Source organism: Salvelinus namaycush, chromosome 1 (assembly GCF_016432855.1).
Source record: "Salvelinus namaycush isolate Seneca chromosome 1, SaNama_1.0, whole genome shotgun sequence".
NCBI classification, from domain to species: Eukaryota; Metazoa; Chordata; class Actinopteri; order Salmoniformes; family Salmonidae; genus Salvelinus; species Salvelinus namaycush.
The window spans coordinates 82,827,089-82,854,811 of NC_052307.1; the positions used below are offsets into that span (position 1 = coordinate 82,827,089).

The following is a 27,723-nucleotide window of genomic DNA, read 5'->3' on the forward strand; positions in this document are numbered from 1 at the left end:
TCCTATTCCATAACCTTTGAATCCTGTTGATCAGCTATTGGGTTTGAAGCCAGGCCAATATCAGCGGTCACCGAGGTCACTCTTGCCACGTTGAGAAACAGAACAGCTCACAGAAATGCCTACGTGCACCCCTCTCTCTCTCTCTCTATTATCTCTCTCTCTCTCCAGCTCTCTCTCTCTCTCTCTCTCTCTCTCTCTCCAGCTCTCTCTCTCTCTCTAGCTCTTTCTCTCTCTCTCTCTCTCTCTCTCTCTAGCTCTCTCTCTCTCTAGCTCTTTCTCTCTCTCTCTCTCTAGCTCTCTCTCTCTCTATCTAGCTCTTTCTCTCTCTCTCTCTCTCCAGCTCTCTCTCTCTCTCTCTAGCTCTTTCTCTCTCTCTCTCTCTCTCTCTCTCTCTCTCTCTCTCTCTCTCTCTCTCTCTCTCTCTCTCTCTCTCTCTCTCTCTCTCTCTCTCTCTCTCTCTCTCTCTCTCTCTCTCTCTCTCTAGCTCATTCTCTCTCTCTCTCTCTCTCTCTCTCTAGCTCTCTCTCTCTCTCTCTCTCTCTCTCTCTGTCTCTCTAGCTCTTTCTCTCTCTCTCTCTAGCTCTTTCTCTCTCTCTCTCTCTCTGTCTCTAGCTGTCTCTCTCTAGCTCTCTCCCCCTCTCTCTCCTTCTCCCTCTCTCTCTCTCCCTCTCTCTTGCTCTCTGTCTCTCTCTCTGTCTATCTGTCTCTCTCTCTCTGTCAGTCTCTCTCTCTCTCTCTCTCTCTCTCCCTGTCAACTAACCTGCTTGCTGCAATGCAGGCTGTGGGCTTCACACCAACGTCATGACCTCATGGTACTAGTGTAGTCTGTACCATGTCATGTGAAATAGGTTAGCATTATGTTATGATCCCTTGACCTGCATTGATGTCCTGCAGACCGTCTGCTGCTGCTGGCCTGTAATGGAGGCCACTGACGTGTGGGCAGAGTAGCTTGTAGGTATCGCGTCCCAAATGACACGTCGTTTGACCGGAGCTCCTATCGTCTCTTGTCAAAAGTAGTGCACTAAATAGGGAATATGAGCTTTATAGAACCAGGAAGTCCCCTTGAGATAAAGAATGTCCTTTATGAGGGAAAGACTTGGCCAAGACAACAGCATAGCCTTACAGTGTGCATTAAAATAACAGACATATGTATACTGCAACACGCCAATAGAAAGAAAAATGCTACCCTAGGAAACAGTGCTTTCTAATGTCAACATCCACCCATACAGGCAAACCCCTATGTTCTGGTGACTAGCCTCATTTCTTTACCCTTTATTTAACTAGGCAAGTCAGTTAAGAACAAATTCTTATTTACAATGACGGCCTACCCACAGCCAAACCCTAACCTGGTGTCAATTGTGTGCCGCCCTATGGGACTCCCAATCACAGCCGGTTGTGATACAGCCTGGAATCGAACCAGGGTATGTAGTGACGCCTCTAGCACTGAGATGCAGTGCCTTAGATCGCTGAGCCACTCGGGAGCCTGAAACTTGAATGCAGTATTACATGGTCAGTTTGACCCACAGCTATTCCATGCTGCCTTTCTAGGCTACTCCCAGTTGAAAGCAGATTTGAGTTCCCAGAGTTATGACATTGTCAGATATTATGCTGTATCTACCGTATGTATCTACCGTATGTATCTACTGTATATATCTACTGTATGTATCTACTGTATGTATCTTCAGTATGTATCTACAGTATGTATCTACTGTATATATCTACTGTATATATCTACTGTATGTATCTACTGTATGTATCTACAGTATGTATCTACTGTATGTATCTACAGTATGTATCTACTGTATGTATCTACAGTATGTATCTACAGTATGTATCTACTGTATGTATCTACTGTATGTATCTACAGTATGTATCTACTGTATTGTATCTACAGTATGTATCTACAGTATGTATCCACTGTATGTATCTATTGTATGTATCTATTGTATGTATCTACTGTATGTATCTACTGTATGTATCTACTGTATGAATCTACTGTTGCAGTTTTGGCCTTGTACAATATTGCTCTTTAAATCTGACACAAATGCACATGATATTGCAAATCCAAAAATGTACAATAACATTCACCTTGAAAATGTCTCAATCCCCTTTTTTTAATGTCTCAATCCCCTCAATCCCCCAGGCAATGGGTTTAATAATCTCATCATTGAATAATGATATGCAAATGTTATTCACTAACTTTGAATATTTTTTGGGGGGGTTGGAATCTGTCCGCAACGTTTCAGATGTGACTGAAAACCATTTATGAAAACGTACCATCTAGTTGCGTTACTTTCTTCCATTTGTGTGGGAGAGATTGGGTGTGCGGCTGATAAGAATGTGCTGGCGTAAGGTGTAGAATTTCAGGGAACATTTTTCTCAAGTCACGTTGGCTGCCCCCCCACAACTTGTCCCAATGCCTCGAGGCGCCCTGCGAGCGGATATAAAGAGGCATCAGAACGCGAAGGGTCTTCCATTCATTCTCAGAACTCCTGACATTCAGGTGGATCTTGACCTGCCGCGAAGCCGCCCGCCGCTAGAATATCCCAAATAGCCATCACCATTATCAGGTCGGACAATGCTGCGAGTCAGGTGTCTCAGAGGAGGTAGCAGGGGGGCCGAGGCCGCCCATCTGATCGGAGCTATGGTTGGTATTTAGTTCCTGTTTTTTGTTTATTCAGAAATGTACAAAATCATAAAATGTGGAGAGTCTCAAGGAGAGCGCAGCTGCGGCAAACAGCTGTTGGCTGTCACTCAGAAAAAATGAACACATTTCATTTAAGTTTTTTACAATTATAATATTATTTTTTATTAATTGAGTTTGTTCTGATTACTTTGAACGTTATTCTTTAAAATAAAATGAATAGAGGCTATTTTTTACACTTTCTTTTCACAGCAAATACTCAATTAAATGTAGGCCTACCAATCAAAAAGCATGTCATTTTCTTTCATTAATTGATTTTGTCCGGACATAGACGAGTTTTTGTTTCAAATAAAACGAATATAGCAGCATTTCTTGCGTTACTCAAGAATGTCGCATGCTGTTCTCTGGAATTGTGAATTAAGTCAATTCCTTCTGCACGAAGTAGAATGCAAAACTGCTACAGAAATTAAAACATTAACCTATGTATTTCTTGGAAGAGAACGTTTCTGCTTTATTTGGAAATGTGTCTGGCAGCAAATTTTAGCGCGTGAGTGACAGTGGACAGCTGTTGCGGGCCCTCCCTGAACACACTGACACGGAGAGCTGCGCATGCGCCCACTGACCCCTTGAAATTCTACCTCCAACCGAGATAAGTGCGTTTATCAAGCGCACCTTGACTCAAAACCAATAGGCCATATCTAACACAGCCCCGTTAGCCTTTTAACACCATATATTGACCAATGGTTTTCCTTTTGGCCTTGTAATGCATCTGTCTTTGTGTAATGTAGAATGTGTATGATAAGGCTTACTGCAAGAGATTAAGCTAACAGGTTAGTCCTTGGTCTACTTATCTTTAAACCATAGTTATCATGGTCAGGACTTGGAGAATCACCTCAGTTCAACTACTGATTGGAAAAATATATAAATCAAATCCACATTTGTTGGAAGCTTAACATCTTAATCAATTTGATTATAATATAATGTTATATGGTAAACCTGTGAATGGCCCTGTAATCATGTGTTGCGTTGCGGAGCCAGCAGTGACCCAGTGGATTTATTTGGGGGGAAAACAACTTAACTTCCTACAATGCTACACATTTTGCTATGGGGCAAAGATAAACATTTGCAGTTTTATAACTAATATGATGCTATTCTACACATTTTGCTATGAGGCTGAGAGAAAATGTTTCAGTTTTACAGCTCATTTCCTGTAATTCTAAACATTACATGAAATGTGTGACCACACCTTGACATGTGAGCGGGTGATACTGACGCAGCTGTTCATCTTCCCGCAGCTCGGCCGCGCCATGACAGGCTGGGTGCAGGGCGCGTTCCAGAGCTACTCGAGTTCCGCTGCTGCCGCGCAGCCGCAACGCGCCCTGGAGGAGAACGCTGTCACCGAGCCTGAGCGACAGGAGTGTCCTGTCTGCGCCTACAACGAATGGGACCCGCTCGAGGAGGTGATCGTAGGCCGCGCCGAGAACGCGCGCGTCCCTCCTTTCACAGTAGAGGTCAAGGTAAGGTGATCAAGTCAGAACTCACAATTATGTAGAACAAATCTACACTATGTTCAAACTAAGATGAAATGAACCATAAATATATAAATATATTATTATTGCATTGAGTTGATGCAAAATTAGCCTACTGCAAATAGCAACAGCTTCCTTGCCAAATGCATTCAAATCTTTAATGGGACTCACCTGCTCAAATAAAATATAAATCATTCAAATAAATGAGTAAATGAAGAACCCATAGTGACGTATTCAACTTTTTTCAACAGGCTAACACATATGAGAAGCATTGGCCCTTCTACCAGAAGTATGGGGGCCAAAGCTTTCCGGAGGACCACTTGAAGAAAGCTGTTGCTGAGATTGAAGAAATGTGCAATATCCTCCGCATGGAGGGAGTTACAGTTCAGAGACCTGAACCCATGGACTGGTCCTTCCAGTACAACACTCCAGACTTCACCTCTACTGGTAGGCAGAGGGGGGAGCTACGGGGTTGATACCTCTACTGGTAGGCAGAGGGGGAGCTACGGGGTTGATACCTCTACTGGTAGGCAGAGGGGAGAGCTACGGGGTTGATACCTCTACTGGTAGGCAGAGGGGGGAGCTACGAGGTTGATACCTCTACTGGTAGGCAGAGGGGGGAGCTACGGGGTTGATACCTCTACTGGTAGGCAGAGGGGGGAGCTACGAGGTTGATACCTCTATTGGTAGACAGAGGGGGGAGCTACGGGGTTGATACCTCTACTGGTAGGCAGAGGGGGGAGCTACGGGGTTGATACCTCTACTGGTAGGCAGAGGGGGGAGCTACGGGGTTGATACCTCTACTGGTAGGCAGAGGGGGGAGCTACGAGGTTGATACCTCTATTGGTAGACAGAGGGGGAGCTACGAGGTTGATACCTCTACTGGTAGGCAGAGGGGGGAGCTACGAGGTTGATACCTCTACTGGTAGGCAGAGGGGGGAGCTACGGGATTGATACCTCTACTGGTAGGCAGAGAGGGGAGCTACGGGGTTGATACCTCTACTGGTAGGCAGAGGGGGGAGCTACGAGGTTGATACCTCTACTGGTAGGCAGAGGGGAGACTCTACGGGGTTGATACCTCTACTGGTAGGCAGAGGGGGGAGCTACAGGGTTGATACCTCTACTGGTAGGCAGAGAGGGGAGCTACGAGGTTGATACCTCTACTGGTAGGCAGAGAGGGGAGCTACGAGGTTGATACCTCTACTGGTAGGCAGAGGGGAGAGCTACGGGGTTGATACCTCTACTGGTAGACAGAGGGGGGAGCTACGGGGTTGATACCTCTACTGGTAGGCAGAGGGGGGAGCTACGGGGTTGATACCTCTACTGGTAGGCAGAGAGGGGAGCTACGAGGTTGATACCTCTACTGGTAGGCAGAGGGGAGAGCTACGGGGTTGATACCTCTACTGGTAGACAGAGGGGGGAGCTACGAGGTTGATACCTCTACTGGTAGGCAGAGGGGGGAGCTACGAGGTTGATACCTCTACTGGTAGACAGAGGGGGAGCTATGGGGTTGATACCTCTACTGGTAGACAGAGGGGGGAGCTACGAGGTTGATACCTCTACTGGTAGGCAGAGGGGGAGCTATGGGGTTGATACCTCTACTGGTAGGCAGAGGGGAGACTCTACGGGGTTGATACCTCTACTGGTAGACAGAGGGGGGAGCTACGGGGTTGATACCTCTACTGGTAGACAGAGGGGGGAGCTACGGGGTTGATACCTCTACTGGTAGGCAGAGGGGAGCTACAGGGTTGATACCTCTACTGGTAGACAGAGGGGGGAGACTCTACGGGGTTGATACCTCTACTGGTAGGCAGAGGGGGAGCTACGGGGTTGATACCTCTACTGGTAGGCAGAGGGGGAGCTACGAGGTTGATACCTCTACTGGTAGGCAGAGGGGAGAGCTACGGGGTTGATACCTCTACTGGTAGACAGAGGGGGGAGCTACGGGGTTGATACCTCTACTGGTAGACAGAGGGGGGAGCTACGAGGTTGATACCTCTACTGGTAGGCAGAGGGGAGAGCTACGAGGTTGATACCTCTACTGGTAGGCAGAGGGGAGAGCTACGAGGTTGATACCTCTACTGGTAGGCAGAGGGGAGAGCTACGAGGTTGATACCTCTACTGGTAGACAGAGGGGAGAGCTACGGGGTTGATACCTCTACTGGTAGACAGAGGGGGGAGCTACAGGGTTGATACCTCTACTGGTAGACAGAGGGGGGAGCTACGGGGTTGATACCTCTACTGGTAGACAGAGGGGAGAGCTACGAGGTTGATACCTCTACTGGTAGGCAGAGGGGGGAGCTACGGGGTTGATACCTCTACTGGTAGACAGAGGGGGGAGCTACGGGGTTGATACCTCTACTGGTAGACAGAGGGGAGAGCTACGAGGTTGATACCTCTACTGGTAGACAGAGGGGGGAGCTACGGGGTTGATACCTCTACTGTTAGGCAGAGGGGGGAGCTACGGGGTTGATACCTCTACTGGTAGGCAGAGGGGGGAGCTACGGGGTTGATACCTCTACTGGTAGGCAGAGGGGGGGGCTACGAGGTTGATACCTCTACTGGTAGGCAGAGGGGGGAGCTACGGGGTTGATACCTCTACTGGTAGGCAGAGGGAGGAGCTACGGGGTTGATACCTCTGCTGATAGGCAGAGGGGAACTACGAGGTTGATACCTCTACTGGTAGGCAGAGGGGGGAGCTACGAGGTTGATACCTCTACTGGTAGGCAGAGGGGAGCTACGGGGTTGATACCTCTACTGGTAGGCAGAGGGGGGAGCTACGAGGTTGATACCTCTACTGGTAGACAGAGGGGGGAGCTACGGGGTTGATACCTCTACTGGTAGGCAGAGGGGAGCTACGAGGTTGATACCTCTACTGGTAGGCAGAGGGGGGAGCTACGGGGTTGATACCTCTACTGGTAGGCAGAGGGGGGAGCTACGAGGTTGATACCTCTACTGGTAGACAGAGGGGGGAGCTACGGGGTTGATACCTCTACTGGTAGGCAGAGGGGGGAGCTACGAGGTTGATACCTCTACTGGTAGGCAGAGGGGGGAGCTACGAGGTTGATACCTCTACTGGTAGGCAGAGGGGGGAGCTACGGGGTTGATACCTCTACTGGTAGGCAGAGGGGGGAGCTACGAGGTTGATACCTCTACTGGTAGACAGAGGGGGGAGCTACGGGGTTGATACCTCTACTGGTAGGCAGAGGGGGGAGCTACGAGGTTGATACCTCTACTGGTAGACAGAGGGGGGAGCTACGGGGTTGATACCTCTACTGGTAGACAGAGGGGAGAGCTACGAGGTTGATACCTCTACTGGTAGGCAGAGGGGGGAGCTACGGGGTTGATACCTCTACTGGTAGACAGAGGGGGGAGCTACGGGGTTGATACCTCTACTGGTAGACAGAGGGGAGAGCTACGAGGTTGATACCTCTACTGGTAGACAGAGGGGGGAGCTACGGGGTTGATACCTCTACTGGTAGGCAGAGGGGGGAGCTACGGGGTTGATACCTCTACTGGTAGGCAGAGGGGGGAGCTACGGGGTTGATACCTCTACTGGTAGGCAGAGGGGGGGGGCTACGAGGTTGATACCTCTACTGGTAGGCAGAGGGGGGAGCTACGGGGTTGATACCTCTACTGGTAGGCAGAGGGAGGAGCTACGGGGTTGATACCTCTACTGGTAGGCAGAGGGGAGCTACGAGGTTGATACCTCTACTGGTAGGCAGAGGGGGGAGCTACGAGGTTGATACCTCTACTGGTAGGCAGAGGGGAGCTACGGGGTTGATACCTCTACTGGTAGGCAGAGGGGGGAGCTACGAGGTTGATACCTCTACTGGTAGAGAGAGGGGGGAGCTACGGGGTTGATACCTCTACTGGTAGGCAGAGGGGAGCTACGAGGTTGATACCTCTACTGGTAGGCAGAGGGGGGAGCTACGGGGTTGATACCTCTACTGGTAGGCAGAGGGGGCAGCTACGAGGTTGATACCTCTACTGGTAGACAGAGGGGGGAGCTACGGGGTTGATACCTCTACTGGTAGGCAGAGGGGGGAGCTACGAGGTTGATACCTCTACTGGTAGGCAGAGGGGGGAGCTACGAGGTTGATACCTCTACTGGTAGGCAGAGGGGGGAGCTACGGGGTTGATACCTCTACTGGTAGGCAGAGGGGGGAGCTACGAGGTTGATACCTCTACTGGTAGACAGAGGGGGGAGCTACGGGGTTGATACCTCTACTGGTAGGCAGAGGGGGGAGCTACGAGGTTGATACCTCTACTGGTAGACAGAGGGGGGAGCTACGGGGTTGATACCTCTACTGGTAGGCAGAGGGGGGAGCTACGGGGTTGATACCTCTACTGGTAGACAGAGGGGGGAGCTACGGGGTTGATACCTCTACTGGTAGACAGAGGGGGGAGCTACGGGGTTGATACCTCTACTGGTAGGCAGAGGGGAGAGCTACGGGGTTGATACCTCTACTGGTAGGCAGAGGGGGAGCTACGGGGTTGATACCTCTACTGGTAGACAGAGGGGGGAGCTACGGGGTTGATACCTCTACTGGTAGACAGAGGGGGAGCTACGAGGTTGATACCTCTACTGGTAGGCAGAGGGGAGCTCTACGGGGTTGATACCTCTACTGGTAGGCAGAGGGGGAGCTACGGGGTTGATACCTCTACTGGTAGGCAGAGGGGGGAGCTACGGGGTTGATACCTCTACTGGTAGGCAGAGGGGAGCTACGGGGTTGATACCTCTACTGGTAGGCAGAGGGGAGCTCTACGGGGTTGATACCTCTACTGGTAGGCAGAGGGGGGAGCTACGGGGTTGATACCTCTACTGGTAGGCAGAGGGGAGCTCTACGGGGTTGATACCTCTACTGGTAGGCAGAGGGGGAGCTACGGGGTTGATACCTCTACTGGTAGGCAGAGGGGGGAGCTACGAGGTTGATACCTCTACTGGTAGGCAGAGGGGGGAGCTACGAGGTTGATACCTCTACTGGTAGGCAGAGGGGGGAGCTACGAGGTTGATACCTCTACTGGTAGGCAGAGGGGGGAGCTACGAGGTTGATACCTCTACTGGTAGGCAGAGGGGGGAGCTACGAGGTTGATACCTCTACTGGTAGGCAGAGGGGGGAGCTACGAGGTTGATACCTCTACTGGTAGGCAGAGGGGGGAGCTACGGGGTTGATACCTCTACTGGTAGACAGAGGGGGGAGCTACGGGGTTGATACCTCTACTGGTAGACAGAGGGGGGAGCTACGGGGTTGATACCTCTACTGGTAGGCAGAGAGGGGAGCTCTACGGGGTTGATACCTCTACTGGTAGACAGAGGGGGGAGCTACGGGGTTGATACCTCTACTGGTAGACAGAGGGGGGAGCTACGAGGTTGATACCTCTACTGGTAGGCAGAGGGGGGAGCTACGAGGTTGATACCTCTACTGGTAGGCAGAGGGGGGAGCTACGGGGTTGATACCTCTGCTGATAGGCAGAGGGGAACTACGAGGTTGATACCTCTACTGGTAGGCAGAGGGGGGAGCTACGAGGTTGATACCTCTACTGGTAGGCAGAGGGGAGCTACGGGGTTGATACCTCTACTGGTAGGCAGAGGGGGGAGCTACGAGGTTGATACCTCTACTGGTAGACAGAGGGGGGAGCTACGGGGTTGATACCTCTACTGGTAGGCAGAGGGGAGCTACGAGGTTGATACCTCTACTGGTAGGCAGAGGGGGGAGCTACGGGGTTGATACCTCTACTGGTAGGCAGAGGGGGGAGCTACGAGGTTGATACCTCTACTGGTAGACAGAGGGGGGAGCTACGGGGTTGATACCTCTACTGGTAGGCAGAGGGGGGAGCTACGAGGTTGATACCTCTACTGGTAGGCAGAGGGGGGAGCTACGAGGTTGATACCTCTACTGGTAGGCAGAGGGGGGAGCTACGGGGTTGATACCTCTACTGGTAGGCAGAGGGGGGAGCTACGAGGTTGATACCTCTACTGGTAGACAGAGGGGGGAGCTACGGGGTTGATACCTCTACTGGTAGGCAGAGGGGGGAGCTACGAGGTTGATACCTCTACTGGTAGACAGAGGGGGGAGCTACGGGGTTGATACCTCTACTGGTAGACAGAGGGGAGAGCTACGAGGTTGATACCTCTACTGGTAGGCAGAGGGGGGAGCTACGGGGTTGATACCTCTACTGGTAGACAGAGGGGAGAGCTACGAGGTTGATACCTCTACTGGTAGACAGAGGGGGGAGCTACGGGGTTGATACCTCTACTGGTAGGCAGAGGGGGGAGCTACGGGGTTGATACCTCTACTGGTAGGCAGAGGGGGGAGCTACGGGGTTGATACCTCTACTGGTAGGCAGAGGGGGGGGGCTACGAGGTTGATACCTCTACTGGTAGGCAGAGGGGGGAGCTACGGGGTTGATACCTCTACTGGTAGGCAGAGGGAGGAGCTACGGGGTTGATACCTCTACTGGTAGGCAGAGGGGAGCTACGAGGTTGATACCTCTACTGGTAGGCAGAGGGGGGAGCTACGAGGTTGATACCTCTACTGGTAGGCAGAGGGGAGCTACGGGGTTGATACCTCTACTTGTAGGCAGAGGGGGGAGCTACGAGGTTGATACCTCTACTGGTAGAGAGAGGGGGGAGCTACGGGGTTGATACCTCTACTGGTAGGCAGAGGGGAGCTACGAGGTTGATACCTCTACTGGTAGGCAGAGGGGGGAGCTACGGGGTTGATACCTCTACTGGTAGGCAGAGGGGGGAGCTACGAGGTTGATACCTCTACTGGTAGACAGAGGGGGGAGCTACGGGGTTGATACCTCTACTGGTAGGCAGAGGGGGGAGCTACGAGGTTGATACCTCTACTGGTAGGCAGAGGGGGGAGCTACGAGGTTGATACCTCTACTGGTAGGCAGAGGGGGGAGCTACGGGGTTGATACCTCTACTGGTAGGCAGAGGGGGGAGCTACGAGGTTGATACCTCTACTGGTAGACAGAGGGGGGAGCTACGGGGTTGATACCTCTACTGGTAGGCAGAGGGGGGAGCTACGAGGTTGATACCTCTACTGGTAGACAGAGGGGGGAGCTACGGGGTTGATACCTCTACTGGTAGGCAGAGGGGGGAGCTACGGGGTTGATACCTCTACTGGTAGACAGAGGGGGGAGCTACGGGGTTGATACCTCTACTGGTAGACAGAGGGGGGAGCTACGGGGTTGATACCTCTACTGGTAGGCAGAGGGGAGAGCTACGGGGTTGATACCTCTACTGGTAGGCAGAGGGGGAGCTACGGGGTTGATACCTCTACTGGTAGACAGAGGGGGGAGCTACGGGGTTGATACCTCTACTGGTAGACAGAGGGGGAGCTACGAGGTTGATACCTCTACTGGTAGGCAGAGGGGAGCTCTACGGGGTTGATACCTCTACTGGTAGGCAGAGGGGGAGCTACGGGGTTGATACCTCTACTGGTAGGCAGAGGGGGGAGCTACGGGGTTGATACCTCTACTGGTAGGCAGAGGGGAGCTACGGGGTTGATACCTCTACTGGTAGGCAGAGGGGAGCTCTACGGGGTTGATACCTCTACTGGTAGGCAGAGGGGGGAGCTACGGGGTTGATACCTCTACTGGTAGGCAGAGGGGAGCTCTACGGGGTTGATACCTCTACTGGTAGGCAGAGGGGGAGCTACGGGGTTGATACCTCTACTGGTAGGCAGAGGGGGGAGCTACGAGGTTGATACCTCTACTGGTAGGCAGAGGGGGGAGCTACGAGGTTGATACCTCTACTGGTAGGCAGAGGGGGGAGCTACGAGGTTGATACCTCTACTGGTAGGCAGAGGGGGGAGCTACGAGGTTGATACCTCTACTGGTAGGCAGAGGGGGGAGCTACGAGGTTGATACCTCTACTGGTAGGCAGAGGGGGGAGCTACGAGGTTGATACCTCTACTGGTAGGCAGAGGGGGGAGCTACGGGGTTGATACCTCTACTGGTAGACAGAGGGGGGAGCTACGGGGTTGATACCTCTACTGGTAGACAGAGGGGGGAGCTACGGGGTTGATACCTCTACTGGTAGGCAGAGAGGGGAGCTCTACGGGGTTGATACCTCTACTGGTAGACAGAGGGGGGAGCTACGGGGTTGATACCTCTACTGGTAGACAGAGGGGGGAGCTACGAGGTTGATACCTCTACTGGTAGGCAGAGGGGGGAGCTACGAGGTTGATACCTCTACTGGTAGGCAGAGGGGGGAGCTACGGGGTTGATACCTCTACTGGTAGACAGAGGGGGGAGCTACGAGGTTGATACCTCTACTGGTAGGCAGAGGGGGGAGCTACGAGGTTGATACCTCTACTGGTAGACAGAGGGGGTAGCTACGGGGTTGATACCTCTACTGGTAGACAGAGGGGGGAGCTACGGGGTTGATACCTCTACTGGTAGGCAGAGGGGGGCTACGGGGTTGATACCTCTACTGGTAGGCAGAGGGGGGAGCTACGGGGTTGATACCTCTACTGGTAGACAGAGGGGGGAGCTACGAGGTTGATACCTCTACTGCTAGACAGAGGGGGGAGCTACGAGGTTGATACCTCTACTGGTAGGCAGAGGGGGAGCTACGGGGTTGATACCTCTACTGGTAGGCAGAGGGGGAGCTACGAGGTTGATACCTCTACTGGGAGGCAGAGGGGGAGCTACGAGGTTGATACCTCTACTGGTAGGCAGAGGGGGGAGCTACGGGGTTGATACCTCTACTGGTAGGCAGAGGGGGGAGCTACGGGGTTGATACCTCTACTGGTAGGCAGAGGGGGGAGCTACGGGGTTGATACCTCTACTGGTAGGCAGAGGGGGGAGCTACGGGGTTGATACCTCTACTGGTAGGCAGAGGGGGAACTACGAGGTTGATACCTCTACTGGGAGGCAGAGGGGGAGCTACGAGGTTGATACCTCTACTGGTAGGCAGAGGGGGGAGCTACGGGGTTGATACCTCTACTGGTAGGCAGAGGGGGGAGCTACGGGGTTGATACCTCTACTGGTAGGCAGAGGGGGGAGCTACGGGGTTGATACCTCTACTGGTAGGCAGAGTGGGGAGCTACGGGTTGATACCTCTACTGGTAGGCAGAGTGGGGAGCTACGGGGTTGATACCTCTACTGGTAGGCAGAGGGGGGAGCTACGAGGTTGATACCTCTACTGGTAGGCAGAGGGGGGAGCTACGGGGTTGATACCTCTACTGGTAGACAGTGGGGGGAGCTACGAGGTTGATACCTCTACTGGTAGGCAGAGGGGGGAGCTACGAGGTTGATACCTCTACTGGTAGGCAGAGGGGGGAGCTACGAGGTTGATACCTCTACTGGTAGACAGAGGGGGGAGCTACGAGGTTGATACCTCTACTGGTAGGCAGAGGGGGGAGCTACGGGGTTGATACCTCTACTGGTAGACAGAGGGGGGAGCTACGGGGTTGATACCTCTACTGGTAGACAGAGGGGGGAGCTACGGGGTTGATACCTCTACTGGTAGGCAGAGGGGGGAGCTACGGGGTTGATACCTCTACTGGTAGGCAGAGGGGGGAGCTACGGGGTTGATACCTCTACTGGTAGGCAGAGGGGGGGGCTACGAGGTTGATACCTCTACTGGTAGGCAGAGAGGGGAGCTACGGGGTTGATACCTCTACTGGTAGGCAGAGGGAGGAGCTACGGGGTTGATACCTCTACTGGTAGGCAGAGGGGAGCTACGAGGTTGATACCTCTACTGGTAGGCAGAGGGGGGAGCTACGAGGTTGATACCTCTACTGGTAGGCAGAGGGGAGCTACGGGGTTGATACCTCTACTGGTAGGCAGAGGGGGGAGCTACGAGGTTGATACCTCTACTGGTAGACAGAGGGGGGAGCTACGGGGTTGATACCTCTACTGGTAGGCAGAGGGGAGCTACGAGGTTGATACCTCTACTGGTAGGCAGAGGGGGGAGCTACGGGGTTGATACCTCTACTGGTAGGCAGAGGGGGGAGCTACGAGGTTGATACCTCTACTGGTAGACAGAGGGGGGAGCTACGGGGTTGATACCTCTACTGGTAGGCAGAGGGGGGAGCTACGAGGTTGATACCTCTACTGGTAGGCAGAGGGGGGAGCTACGAGGTTGATACCTCTACTGGTAGGCAGAGGGGGGAGCTACGGGGTTGATACCTCTACTGGTAGGCAGAGGGGTGAGCTACGAGGTTGATACCTCTACTGGTAGACAGAGGGGGGAGCTACGGGGTTGATACCTCTACTGGTAGGCAGAGGGGGGAGCTACGAGGTTGATACCTCTACTGGTAGACAGAGGGGGGAGCTACGGGGTTGATACCTCTACTGGTAGGCAGAGGGGGGAGCTACGGGGTTGATACCTCTACTGGTAGACAGAGGGGGAGCTACGGGGTTGATACCTCTACTGGTAGACAGAGGGGGGAGCTACGGGGTTGATACCTCTACTGGTAGGCAGAGAGGGGAGCTACGGGGTTGATACCTCTACTGGTAGGCAGAGAGGGGAGCTACGGGGTTGATACCTCTACTGGTAGACAGAGGGGGGAGCTCTACGGGGTTGATACCTCTACTGGTAGGCAGAGGGGAGAGCTACGGGGTTGATACCTCTACTGGTAGGCAGAGGGGGGAGCTACGAGGTTGATACCTCTACTGGTAGGCAGAGGGGGGAGCTACGAGGTTGATACCTCTACTGGTAGGCAGAGGGGGGAGCTACGAGGTTGATACCTCTACTGGTAGGCAGAGGGGGGAGCTACGAGGTTGATACCTCTACTGGTAGGCAGAGGGGGGAGCTACGAGGTTGATACCTCTACTGGTAGGCAGAGGGGGGAGCTACGAGGTTGATACCTCTACTGGTAGGCAGAGGGGGGAGCTACGGGGTTGATACCTCTACTGGTAGACAGAGGGGGGAGCTACGGGGTTGATACCTCTACTGGTAGACAGAGGGGGGAGCTACGGGGTTGATACCTCTACTGGTAGGCAGAGAGGGGAGCTCTACGGGGTTGATACCTCTACTGGTAGACAGAGGGGGGAGCTACGGGGTTGATACCTCTACTGGTAGACAGAGGGGGGAGCTACGGGGTTGATACCTCTACTGGTAGGCAGAGGGGGGAGCTACGAGGTTGATACCTCTACTGGTAGACAGAGGGGGTAGCTACGGGGTTGATACCTCTACTGGTAGACAGAGGGGGGAGCTACGGGGTTGATACCTCTACTGGTAGACAGAGGGGGAGCTACGAGGTTGATACCTCTACTGGTAGGCAGAGTGGGAGCTCTACGGGGTTGATACCTCTACTGGTAGGCAGAGGGGAGCTACGGGGTTGATACCTCTACTGGTAGACAGAGGGGGGAGCTACGGGGTTGATACCTCTACTGGTAGACAGAGGGGGGAGCTACGGGGTTGATACCTCTACTGGTAGGCAGAGGGGGGAGCTACGAGGTTGATACCTCTACTGGTAGGCAGAGGGGAGAGCTACGAGGTTGATACCTTTACTGGTAGGCGGAGGGGGGAGCTACGAGGTTGATACCTTTACTGGTAGGCGGAGGGGGAGCTCTACGGGGTTGATACCTCTACTGGTAGGCAGAGGGGGGCTACGGGGTTGATACCTCTACTGGTAGGCAGAGGGGGGAGCTACGGGGTTGATACCTCTACTGGTAGACAGAGGGGGGAGCTACGAGGTTGATACCTCTACTGATAGGCAGAGGGGGGAGCTACGGGGTTGATACCTCTACTGGTAGGCAGAGGGGGAGCTACGAGGTTGATACCTCTACTGGGAGGCAGAGGGGGAGCTACGAGGTTGATACCTCTACTGGTAGGCAGAGGGGGGAGCTACGGGGTTGATACCTCTACTGGTAGGCAGAGGGGGGAGCTACGGGGTTGATACCTCTACTGGTAGGCAGAGGGGGGAGCTACGGGGTTGATACCTCTACTGGTAGGCAGAGGGGGGAGCTACGGGGTTGATACCTCTACTGGTAGGCAGAGGGGGAGCTACGAGGTTGATACCTCTACTGGGAGGCAGAGGGGGAGCTACGAGGTTGATACCTCTACTGGTAGGCAGAGGGGGGAGCTACGGGGTTGATACCTCTACTGGTAGGCAGAGGGGGGAGCTACGGGGTTGATACCTCTACTGGTAGGCAGAGGGGGGAGCTACGGGGTTGATACCTCTACTGGTAGGCAGAGTGGGGAGCTACGGGGTTGATACCTCTACTGGTAGGCAGAGGGGGGAGCTACGAGGTTGATACCTCTCCTGGTAGACAGAGGGGGGAGCTACGAGGTTGATACCTCTACTGGTAGGCAGAGGGGGGAGCTACGGGGTTGATACCTCTACTGGTAGACAGAGGGGGGAGCTACGAGGTTGATACCTCTACTGGTAGGCAGAGGGGGGAGCTACGAGGTTGATACCTCTACTGGTAGGCAGAGGGGGGAGCTACGAGGTTGATACCTCTACTGGTAGACAGAGGGGGGAGCTACGAGGTTGATACCTCTACTGGTAGGCAGAGGGGGGAGCTACGAGGTTGATACCTCTACTGGTAGGCAGAGGGGGGAGCTACGGGGTTGATACCTCTACTGGTAGGCAGAGGGGAGCTCTACGGGGTTGATACCTCTACTGGTAGGCAGAGGGGAGAGCTACGAGGTTGATACCTCTACTGGTAGACAGAGGGGGGAGCTACGGGGTTGATACCTCTACTGGTAGGCAGAGGGGGAGCTACGAGGTTGATACCTCTACTGGTAGGCGGAGGGGGAGCTCTACGGGGTTGATACCTCTACTGGTAGGCAGAGGGAGGCTACGGGGTTGATACCTCTACTGGTAGGCAGAGGGGGGAGCTACGGGGTTGATACCTCTACTGGTAGGCAGAGGGGGGAGCTACGGGGTTGATACCTCTACTGGTAGACAGAGGGGGGAGCTACGAGGTTGATACCTCTACTGGTAGGCAGAGGGGGAGCTACTAGGTTGATACCTCTACTGGTAGACAGAGGGGGGAGCTACGGGGTTGATACCTCTACTGGTAGGCAGAGGGGAGCTACGGGGTTGATACCTCTACTGGTAGACATAGGGGGGAGCTACGGGGTTGATACCTCTACTGGTAGGCAGAGGGGGGAGCTACGAGGTTGATACCTCTACTGGTAGGCAGAGGGGGAGCTACGAGGTTGATACCTCTACTGGTAGGCAGAGGGGGGAGCTACGGGGTTGATACCTCTACTGGTAGGCAGAGGGGGGAGCTACGGGGTTGATACCTCTACTGGTAGGCAGAGGGGGGAGCTACGAGGTTGATACCTCTACTGGTAGACAGAGGGGGGAGCTACAGGGTTGATACCTCTACTGGTAGGCAGAGGGGGGAGCTACAGGGTTGATACCTCTACTGGTAGGCAGAGGGGGGAGCTACGAGGTTGATACCTCTACTGGTAGACAGAGGGGGAGCTACGGGGTTGATACCTCTACTGGTAGACAGAGGGGGAGCTACGGGGTTGATACCTCTACTGGTAGGCAGAGGGGGGAGCTACGGGGTTGATACCTCTACTGGTAGGCAGAGGGGAGCTACGAGGTTGATACCTCTACTGGTAGGCAGAGGGGGGAGCTACGGGGTTGATACCTCTACTGGTAGGCAGAGGGGGGAGCTACGGGATTGATACCTCTACTGGTAGGCAGAGGGGGGAGCTACGGGGTTGATACCTCTACTGGTAGGCAGAGGGGGGAGCTACGAGGTTGATACCTCTACTGGTAGGCAGAGGGGGGAGCTACGAGGTTGATACCTCTACTGGTAGACAGAGGGGGGAGCTACGGGGTTGATACCTCTACTGGTAGGCAGAGGGTGGAGCTACGGGATTGATACCTCTACTGGTAGGCAGAGGGGGGAGCTACGAGGTTGATACCTCTACTGGTAGACAGAGGGGGGAGCTACGGGGTTGATACCTCTACTGGTAGGCAGAGGGGGGAGCTACGGGGTTGATACCTCTACTGGTAGGCAGAGGGGGAGCTACGAGGTTGATACCTCTATTGGTAGACAGAGGGGGGAGCTACGGGGTTGATACCTCTACTGGTAGACAGAGGGGAGCTACGGGGTTGATACCTCTACTGGTAGACAGATGGGGGAGCTACGGGGTTGATACCTCTACTGGTAGACAGAGGGGGAGCTATGGGGTTGATACCTCTACTGGTAGGCAGAGGGGGGAGCTACGGGGTTGATACCTCTACTGGTAGGCAGAGGGGGGAGCTACGGGGTTGATACCTCTACTGGTAGACAGAGGGGGAGCTACGGGGTTGATACCTCTACTGGTAGGCAGAGGGGGGAGCTACGAGGTTGATACCTCTACTGGTAGGCAGAGGGGGAGCTACGGGGTTGATACCTCTACTGGTAGGCAGAGGGGGGAGCTACGAGGTTGATACCTCTACTGGTAGGCAGAGGGGGGAGCTACGGGGTTGATACCTCTACTGGTAGGCAGAGGGGGGAGCTACGGGGTTGATACCTCTACTGGTAGACAGAGGGGGGAGCTACGAGGTTGATACCTCTACTGGTAGGCAGAGGGGGGAGCTACGGGGTTGATACCTCTACTGGTAGACAGAGGGGGAGCTACAGGGTTGATACCTCTACTGGTAGGCAGAGGGGGGAGCTACGAGGTTGATACCTCTACTGGTAGACAGAGGGGGGAGCTACGGGGTTGATACCTCTACTGGTAGGCAGAGGGGGGAGCTACGAGGTTGATACCTCTACTGGTAGGCAGAGGGGGGAGCTACGAGGTTGATACCTCTACTGGTAGGCAGAGGGGGAGCTACGGGATTGATTGATTGGTTAATTGATTGGTTGGTTGGTTGGGTTGGTTGAATTATTGATTGTTTGATAGAAAATTCCCCGCCTGAACATAAAAACCTGTGTGTCTCTAACATGTCTCCTCTCCTCCACCCAGGCATGTACGCTGCCATGCCCAGAGACATCCTCATGGTGGTGGGGAATGAGATCATCGAGGCTCCCATGGCCTGGAGGTCTCGCTTCTTTGAGTACCGGGCCTACAGACCCCTCATCAAGGAGTACTTCAGAAAGGGTGCCAAGTGGACCACCCCCCCAAAACCCACCATGTCTGATGAGCTGTACGATCAGGTGAGGTGTCAGATGCCATCCTGACCTCCGAGAGGTGCTCACTCACTTCAGAGTCTCTGTTCCTGCAGGGATCACATACTAAACATGCACTGTTATGTAAACCGCTTTGAATAAAAGCGTCTACTATACGTGGCATAGATTACTCTGTGCTTTGGCCATATCTCATATAGCATGCTATAAGTGACATATTACCTATGAGATTAGGCCCAAACACATGGTGTTTATATTACCCATGAGATTAGGCCTAAATTTAGTGTGTTTGTATTACCCATGAGATTAGGCCTAAATTTAGTGTGTTTGTATTACCCATGAGATTAGGCCCAAATTTAGTGTGTTTGTATTACCCATGAGATTAGGACCAAATTTAGTGTGTTTGTATTACCCATGAGATTAGGCCCAAATTTAGTGTGTTTGTGTTACCCATGAGATTAGGCCCAAATTTAGTGTGTTTGTGTTACCCATGAGATTAGGCCCAAATTTAGTGTGTTTGTGTTACCCATGAGATTAGGCCCAAATTTAGTGTGTTTGTATTACCCATGAGATTAGGACCAAATTTAGTGTGTTTGTATTACTCATGAGATTTGGCCCAAGAACAGGGTGTGTATTTTACTCATGTGGCAAGGGGCCATTTAAAGATACACAGTTCATACATGATAACTTAATGTCTGTAGATAACCCCCCCCCACTCCAACCTGTCAGTGTCTCTGACCTCTCCTTAAACTGAGACTCATAACATAATGTCTGTAGATAACCCCCCCCCCCCCCACTCCAACCTGTCAGTTTCTCTGACCTCTCCTTAAACTGAGACTCATAACATAATGTCTGTAGATACCCCCCCCCCCCCCCCCACTCCAACCTGTCAGTTTCTCTGACCTCTCCTTAAACTGAGACTCACAACATCATGTCTGTAGATACCCCCCCCCCCCCCCCACTCCAACCTGTCAGTGTCTCTGACCTCTCCTTAAACTGAGACTCATAACATAATGTCTGTAGATACCCCCCCCCCCCCCCCCCACTCCAACCTGTCAGTGTCTCTGACCTCTCCTTAAACTGAGACTCATAACATAATGGCTGTAGATACCCCCCACCCCCCCCCCCCCCCCCCCCCCCCCCCCCACCCCAACCTGTCAGTGTCTCTGACCTCTCCTTAAACTGAGACTCATAACATAATGTCTGTAGATAACCCCCCCTCCCCCCCACTCCAACCTGTCAGTTTCTCTGACCCCTCCTTAAACTGAGACTCAGAGGTGTGACATTGCCACAAGCAGCAGGGTTGACCAAAGATATTTCATATGATTGTGATGCAAGACGATGCACTCACACAGAGTATCGGGTACACGTCACTCTGCTGCAGTGTGATGGCTGCAGCCTGACAAAAACGGTGGTGAAGTTAAGCCTCGTGCTTCAACTCTCTGTTGCGGAAATCGCCCCGATACTGATGTTTACTTTGTTTATCACCGAGTCTACGTTTAAACCAGTCAGTCTCTGACCTCTGTCTGACCCCCCTCCAGGACTAACCTGTCTCTCTCTCTCTGCACTGTCTGTCTCTCTAATCTGTCTCTCTCTCTGCCCCCCCTCCAGGACTAACCTGTCTCTCTCTCTCTGTCCTGTCTGTCTCTCTAACCTGTCTCTCTCTCTCTGCCCTGTCTGTCTCTCTAATATGTCTCTCTCTCTGACCCCCCTCCAGGACTAACCTGTCTCTCTCTCTCTGCCCTGTCTGTCTCTCTAATCTGTCTCTCTCTCTGACCCCCCTCCAGGACTAACCTGTCTCTCTCTCTCTGCACTGTCTGTCTCTCTAATCTGTCTCTCTCTCTGCCCCCCCTCCAGGACTAACCTGTCTGTCTTTCTAATCTGTCTCTCTCTCTGCCTCCTCCAGGACCAACCTGTCTGTCTCTCTCTGCCCTGTCTGTCTCTCTAATCTGTCTCTCTCTCTCGGCCCCCCTCCAGGACTAACCTGTCTGTCTCTCTAATCTGTCTCTCTCTCTGCCCCCTCCAGGACTAACCTGTCTGTCTCTCTAATCTGTCTCTCTCTGCCCCCCCCCCCTCCAGGACTGACCTGTCTGTCTCTCTAATCTGTCTCTCTCTCTGCCCCCTCCAGGACTAACCTGTCTAACTCTCTAATCTGTCTCTCTCTCTGCCCCCTCCAGGACTAACCTGTCTGTCTCTCTAATCTGTCTCTCTCTCTGCCCCCCCTCCAGGACTAACCTGTCTGTCTCTCTAATCTGTCTCTCTCTCTGCCTCCTCCAGGACTAACCTGTCTGTCTCTCTCTGCCCTGTCTGTCTCTCTAATCTGTCTCTCTCTCTGCACCCCTCCAGGACTAACCTGTCTGTCTCTCTAATCTGTCTCTCTCTCTGCCCCCTCCAGGACTAACCTGTCTGTCTCTCTAATCTGTCTCTCTCTGCTCCCCCTCCAGGACTGACCTGTCTGTCTCTCTAATCTGTCTCTCTCTCTGCCCCCCCTCCAGGAGTACCCTGTCTGTCTCTCTAATCTGTCTCTCTCTCTGCCCCCTCCAGGAGTACCCTATCCGCACGGTGGAAGACAGACACAAGCTGGCTGCCCAGGGAAAGTTTGTCACCACCGAACACGAGCCGTGCTTCGACGCCGCTGACTTCATCAGAGCTGGCAGGGACCTGTTTGTCCAGAGGAGTCAGGTATGGAGGCCACAATGCCACATATTCTTTTATAGAGTCACACTGTGTTCACTCCTTAATCTAAACAAAAGTATGTGGACACCCCTTCAAATTAGTGGATTCTGCTATTTCAGCCACACCCGTCGCTGACAGGTGTATAAAATTGAGCACACAGACACGCAATCTCCATAGACAAACATTGGCAGTAGAATGGTCTTACTGAAGAAGGTCAGTGACTTTCAACGTGGCACCGTCATATGATGCCACCTTTCCAACAAGCCAGTTCGTCAAATTTCTGTCCTGCTAGAGCTGCCCCGGTCAACTGTAAGTGCTGTTATTGTGAAGTGGAAACATCTAGGAGCAACAACGGCTCAGCCGCAAAGTGGTAGGCCACACAAGCTCACAGAACGTGACTACCGACTGCTGAAGTGCATAGCGTTTAAAAATCGTCTGTCCTCAGTTGCAACACTCACTACTGAGTTCCAAACTGCCTCTGTAAGCAACGTTGGCACAATAACTGTTAGTCGGGAGATTCATGAAATGTGTTTCCATGGCCGAGCAGCTGCACACAAACCTAAGATCACCATGGGCAATGCCAAGCGTCAGCTGGAGGGTGTAAAGCTCGCCGCCATTGGACCCTGAAGCAGTGGAAACGCATCCCCTGGAGTGATGAATCATGCTTCACCATCTGGCAGTCCGAAGGACGAATCTGGGTTTGGCGGATGCCAGGAGAACACTACCTGCCGAATGCATAGTACCAACTGTAAAGTTTGGTGGATGAATAATGGTCTGGGGCTGTTTTTCATGGTTCAGGCCCCTTAGTTACAGTGAAGGGAAATCTGAACGCTACAGCATACAATAACATTCTAAACGATTCTATGCTTCCAACTTTGTGGCAACAGTTTGGGGAAGGCCCTTTCCTGTTTCAGCATGACAATACCCCCGTGCACGAAGCGAGGCCCATACAGAAATAGTTTGTTGAGATCGGTGTGGAAGAACTTGACTGGCCTGCACAGAGCCCTGACCTCAACCCCATTGAACACCTTCGGGATTGGAGCGCTGACTGCGAGCCAGGCCTAATCACCCAACATCAGTGCCCGACCTCACTAATGCTCTTGTGGCTGAATGAAAGCAAGTCCCAGCAGCAATGTTACAACAACTAGTGAAAATCTTTCCCAGAAGAGTGGAGGCTGTTGTAGCAGCAAAGGAGGGACCAACTCCATTTTAATGCCCATGAATTTGGAATGAGATGTTGGACGACCAAGGTGTCGTTGTTTTGGCCTTATAGTGTAGCTACAGTTCACCTAATAAAGAGACCAAATAGTTGAGGGATGCAGAACTTGCCCAACAGAAGCCTACCCTGCCTAGCTGCATAGAGATCCCCAGTCTGTAGCAAGACTCAAGCCGACAGAACAGACAACTGGTGTTTAGACGGATCCCTGGGTCACTGAACACATTGAGTTCCCTTTGAGGCATTTTATTGTTTGTCAATGACCAAGTTCAGAGCCACTAATTAACACAATTACATACAGGCCTAGAGGCCTACGTACGGACCAGCTCTCTAGGACCACAGTGTTAACTAGTGAAGGTAATGAATTGGGTGCTCTGTAGGACCACAGTGTTAACTAGTGAAGGTAATGAATTGGGTGCTCTGTAGGACCACAGTGTTATCTAGTGAAGGTAATGAATTGGGTGCTCTGTAGGACCACAGTGTTAACTAGTGAAGGTAATGAATTGGGTGCTCTGTAGGACCACAGTGTTATCTAGTGAAGGTAATGAATTGGGTGCTCTGTAGGACCACAGTGTTAACTAGTGAAGGTAATGAATTGGGTGCTATGTAGGACCACAGTGTTAACTAGTGAAGGTAATGAATTGGGTGCTCTGTAGGACTACAGTGTTAACTAGTGAAGGTAATGAATTGGGTGCTCTGTAGGACCACGTTGTTAACTAGTGAAGGTAATGAATTGGGTGCTCTGTAGGACCACAGTGTTAACTAGTGAAGGTAATGAATTGGGTGCTCTGTAGGACCACGGTGTTAACTAGTGAAGGTAATGAATTGGGTGCTCTGTAGGACCACGGTGTTAACTAGTGAAGGTAATGAATTGGGTGCTCTGTAGGACCACAGTGTTAACTAGTGAAGGTAATGAATTGGGTGCTCTGTAGGACCACGTTGTTAACTAGTGAAGGTAATGAATTGGGTGCTCTGTAGGACCACAGTGTTAACTAGTGAAGGTAATGAATTGGGTGCTCTGTAGGACCACGGTGTTAACTAGTGAAGGTAATGAATTGGGTGCTCTGTAGGACCGGTCTTCTAGCCATCGCCGATCCACCTTTCATTTTCCATTTGTTTTGTCTTGTTTTCCCACACACCTGGTATTCATTCCCTCATTGCATGTTGTGTATTTAACCCTCTGTTCTCTCCATGTCTGTGTGTGTAATTGTTTATTGTCGGGTTGGCACTCTTCCGGCTGGTTTGCGCCGGGTTATATTTGACACCCGTGCTTTTTGACAGCCTGTACTTTGTACATTGTTATTTTGTACTTAGGGCGAACTCACTTGTTCTGAGGGCATTTGTTTTTGTGACGCGGTTGCGTTCTATTCACATATTGCCTCAGTAAAGTGCCTTGTCCACTCATCTCTGCTCTCCTGCGCCTGACTTCCAATGCACCACACCCACACCGTGGGTGAAAGTGTTTACCTGGTATTCACAAGGAAATGATATGATATCAATAGGTACTTTCTGGAACTTGCTGTTGAAGAATTCAACACATTTGGTAACTACCTAGTACCAAATGGTGTATAATTATTAGTACTAGATATTACTAAGCAATTATTAGGTATCATTTAACCACGTTTAACCTAAGTGAATAATATGTAAATATTAGAGAACTGTTATATAAGAAGTGTAAACAATTTATTGTTGATTGATTCCAGTCATTATTTCTCTATTTCCAGGTTACAAACTACATGGGGATTGAGTGGATGCGTCGCCATCTTGCCCCGGACTACAAGGTCCACATCATCTCATTCAAGGACCCCAACCCCATGCACATTGACGCCACCTTCAACATCATCGGGCCGGGACTGGTGCTGTCCAACCCGGATCGTCCCTGTCGTCAGGTCAGTCAGATGGAGAGAGAGAGAAAGAGTGGGAGGGGGGGTGCAGAGAGAGGGAGGGAGTGAAGAGAGAATGAGAGTAGAGAGACAGGGAGGAATGGAGAGAGAGAGAGGAGAGAGAGAGAGAGAGAGAGGGAGGGAGGGAGGGAGGGAGTGAAGAGAGAATGAGAGGAGAGAGACAGGGAGGAATGGAGAGAGAGAGAGGAGAGAGAGAGGGAGGGATGGAGAGAGAGAGAGAGAGAGAGAGAGAGGGAGGGATGGAGAGAGAGAGAGAGAGAGAGAGAGAGGAGAGAGAGTGGGGAGAGAGACGAGAGAGAGAGAGAGAGATGGGGGGGTGGAGAGAGAGAGAGAGAGAGAGAGAGAGAGAGAGAGAGAGAGAGAGACGGGAGAGGGATGGAGAGAGAGAGAGGAGAGAGAAACAAGAAATGACCCTCCTGACCAGTTTGCCCTTTCCCCCTGTATATACATTCCTGCAGTGCCCTCTAGTGGAGCGGTGCTGTAACTGATAAAACGCTACATGGGAAGAGACCTCTCTGTCTGACCCACAGCATCTCTCTGATTTCTCTCATTCAGGTGGAGATGTTTGAGAAGGCCGGCTGGACCGTGGTGAAGCCTCCAACCCCTCTGATTCCAGATGGTTTGTTGTTGTTGTTGTTGTTGTTGTTGTTGTTGTTGTTGTTTGGGAATTCAAGACACCTATCAACAAAAGACAACCCTATTTCTAGCACTTCCTGATTTGTTGATAGAAAACTCATACTCAGCACTGTCGGTGTGGTCTTTTCATGGTGTGACGATATCTATGAGTGTCTGGTTAGTATATCTACCTGTTCTCCCATCAGACCACCCTCTGTGGATGTCCTCTAAGTGGCTGTCCATGAATGTCTTGATGCTGGACCCCAAACGGGTCATGTGTGATGCCAACGAGCACACCATCCACAAGATGTTTGAGAATCTTGGTGAGTAGAGTATGACCTATGACCTATTCATTATAATCCCTCCAATAAGTATTTTATTCAACCATTTAGTTCTTGCCCTTTTATCTTTATTTAGTGATTGATAGATTTTATTAGTTTGTCTAAGTTAGTTGAGATAAAGTTCCAAGACAGACCTTTTGACACCTGCCATTCCTCTGGTTTATCTGACACCCTCGCTCCCTCCCTCCTCGCTCCCTCCCTCCGTTCTCCAGGTATAGAGACCGTCAAGGTGAACATCCGCCACGCCAACTCCCTGGGAGGAGGCTTCCACTGCTGGACTACCGACGTGCGTCGCCGTGGTTCCCTCGAGTCCTACTTCCACTAGCCATGCCAGAAACAGACAGTTTTTATTGAGCTTAAAGGAAGGTTAAAGTCCCAATCAAAAATCTGCAGTTGATTTTTTCAATTTCAAAAAATGAAAACCACGTGTTGATTTAAAGTGAACAGTTATGTGCATGACAGTGGCTTTCGCGAAAACGCTTGGTTATGAGTTAATTTTAACGCTCAACAACAACAAAAGTTTTGTTTTTTTTAAACTTGATTTTTAGAGAGAGGAAAAAAAGATAAGTACTCAATATTCTCAATACATACTGTATTTCTGGCTCGGCTATCGTGAAGCAACGTTGTACCATCTGAACGACTCTGAGGAACATCAAAAACGAGTCGTTTGTAAAGAGGACAGGGAAGGCTACTTTACGGGTATGATAACGATGACATCACACTGGGTCTGCGTCTGAAATGGCACCCTATTCCCTATGTAGTGCACTTCTTTTGACCAGAGCCCTGAGTGGATGTTCGTTATACTACTTCCTTTTGAGAACTCAGAGAAAAAAAAGATCATTTATATCAATTATCAATTGATGCTGCCATTTGAATTTTTTTTAATACGATTTTTTTTAAAGAATGTGTCAAACTTTTTTACAGTACATCATTATTATTATTAAACAATATGGTATTTCTTATCTCAGGTATTTCTATTTTGTAAAAAAAAAAAAATGAGAAAAGAATGAATCAATTGAGACAAATGTATACTATATTATACTATATATATATATGTGTATTTTATTTGGGCTCATACATTTTTCATTGTTTCCCAGAAATTAGCCTTTTATATATTTTCTTAAAAGGAGAATGAGGTCCGTATCAGATATTGTGATACCTTACAGACCTGGGTCAAATATCAAATACTTTCAAATACTTTCAAATACTACACTTAATTTAGTTTGGACCGGTAGAACATAACCAATGTAATATGGTCCCAGAAGTACAAACGCCAAGCTAGGCGTAAGTGCAACTCAAATACTTTCAAGTACAAGTATTTTACATAAGTATTTTACACTATGTATTTGTCCCGGTCTGATACCTTATACCTCTGCTGTCTTCTACAATAGCAACAGAGCCAGATCTATGCTAGTTATTTTCATTACACTGCTAAGCTGCTTCTATGTTTGCATGGTCAAATGACCAAAAGGGTTCAGGAGGTCACTGGATGTGTCCCAAATGACGCCCTAATCCCTGTATAGTGCATAAAGTAGTGTATTATATGTGGAATAGGGTACCATTCGGGACACACGATGTGTTTACGTCATTACAACCCTAGTTTACGTTCGTAGTAGTTTTTTCCTTGATGCACATGTAATGTACTCTTGGAGATCAAATGTTTTGGGTCTTGAATTGATATTCGATTGTTCCAAAGCATTGAAGATGGCTTAAGGACGCAATATAAATGATTAAAAAAATTAAAATA

General features: G+C 51.4%; 1 protein-coding gene across 1 annotated transcript; it reads left to right on the top strand.

Annotated features, from left to right (window-relative positions):
- The first annotated feature begins 2,491 nt into the window (after positions 1-2,491).
- On the top strand, positions 2,492-27,723 carry gatm (glycine amidinotransferase (L-arginine:glycine amidinotransferase)). Its single transcript, XM_038996483.1, has 9 exons — positions 2,492-2,647; positions 3,940-4,161; positions 4,425-4,620; positions 19,064-19,254; positions 21,769-21,906; positions 24,841-25,005; positions 25,576-25,639; positions 25,842-25,958; positions 26,189-27,723. Exons 1-9 carry the CDS (start codon positions 2,579-2,581, stop codon positions 26,299-26,301), a joined length of 1,275 nt encoding a protein of 424 aa, XP_038852411.1. The 5' UTR covers positions 2,492-2,578; the 3' UTR covers positions 26,302-27,723.